Here is an 833-nt window from a genome sequence, read left to right as displayed (position 1 = left end):
ATGCCGAGCGCCATCGACGCCTGTGATGAGTTGAGGTGGGAGGGAGGGGCTTTGGCCGCGCAGCCAGCCAATCCACAGTTCCCCCATGGCCGCCCGGCCAATCCCCCGCTGTCACCTGTCCTCCCCAGCCAATCCCAACCAGCCTGTCCCGCCCCACCGGGTATATAAGGCCTGTGATGGTGTGCGAGACGGGGTGGCCATTTTCTTGGGCAGTGGACGTGCCGCTGGACCACGGCCAGCTGCGCCAGCTGATTCTCCAGAGCTGTGAGAAGGAGTGGGGCAATGCCACCGGCACGGGCAAGAAGGGCAGGAATGGCGCTAAGGTGTGAGAGCCCGGCGGGGATGAATTAAATAAAGTTTCACTCTTGAGCTCCCCCTCTGCTTCTGCACCCTGGACGTCGTTCCATCTCCCTTCTCCTCTGGAAGGAGCCCAAGGCCTTCTGCAGGCCCCAAATCTCGCCGGGGCCCCAAATCTCGCCGGGTGATATTTTGGCATGGCTTTGCCCCCCAACCGGGGGCGGGAGCAGCAGCTCTCCGGTGGGCTGCCGTGCTCGTTGCACAACCCAACGCGTTTCCCGCAGCCGGGCATTGCGTGGCTGTTAGGCAGGAGAGGAGATGAGGACCACGGTCCCGGTTCTGCATCTTGCCTGCCAAAGGGGCCTGGGGAGGGCATGGGGAGGTTTGGGTGGGCGCGAGTGTGCGTGCTGGGCGTTCCCTGCTAAGCTGAGAGAAACAGGCAGCTGTCTGCTGCTTAAAGTAAAGCTGAGCTCAGTGCTGGTCCTGGGCTGGTGGAGCCAGGTGGCTGCAGCCACAGCCCAGTGCGAAACAGGCTA

The 833-nt window shown here is 63.1% G+C and overlaps 1 protein-coding gene across 1 annotated transcript in view; it reads left to right on the top strand.

Moving 5' to 3' along the window:
• CCDC63 (coiled-coil domain containing 63) overlaps positions 1-329 on the top strand; it is a gene marked incomplete at its 5' end in the record, with an annotated part of 6,304 nt that extends 5,975 nt beyond the window's left edge. The window contains one exon of the mRNA XM_010294086.1: positions 208-329. Within this exon, the coding sequence (XP_010292388.1) occupies positions 208-329 (122 nt within the window). The remainder of the gene's footprint in view (positions 1-207) is intronic.
• Between the last annotated feature and the right edge of the window lie 504 nt (positions 330-833).

Source organism: Phaethon lepturus, unplaced genomic scaffold, assembly GCF_000687285.1.
Source record: "Phaethon lepturus isolate BGI_N335 unplaced genomic scaffold, ASM68728v1 scaffold29899, whole genome shotgun sequence".
NCBI classification, from domain to species: Eukaryota; Metazoa; Chordata; class Aves; order Phaethontiformes; family Phaethontidae; genus Phaethon; species Phaethon lepturus.
This window is presented reverse-complemented; position numbering and strand designations above follow the sequence as displayed.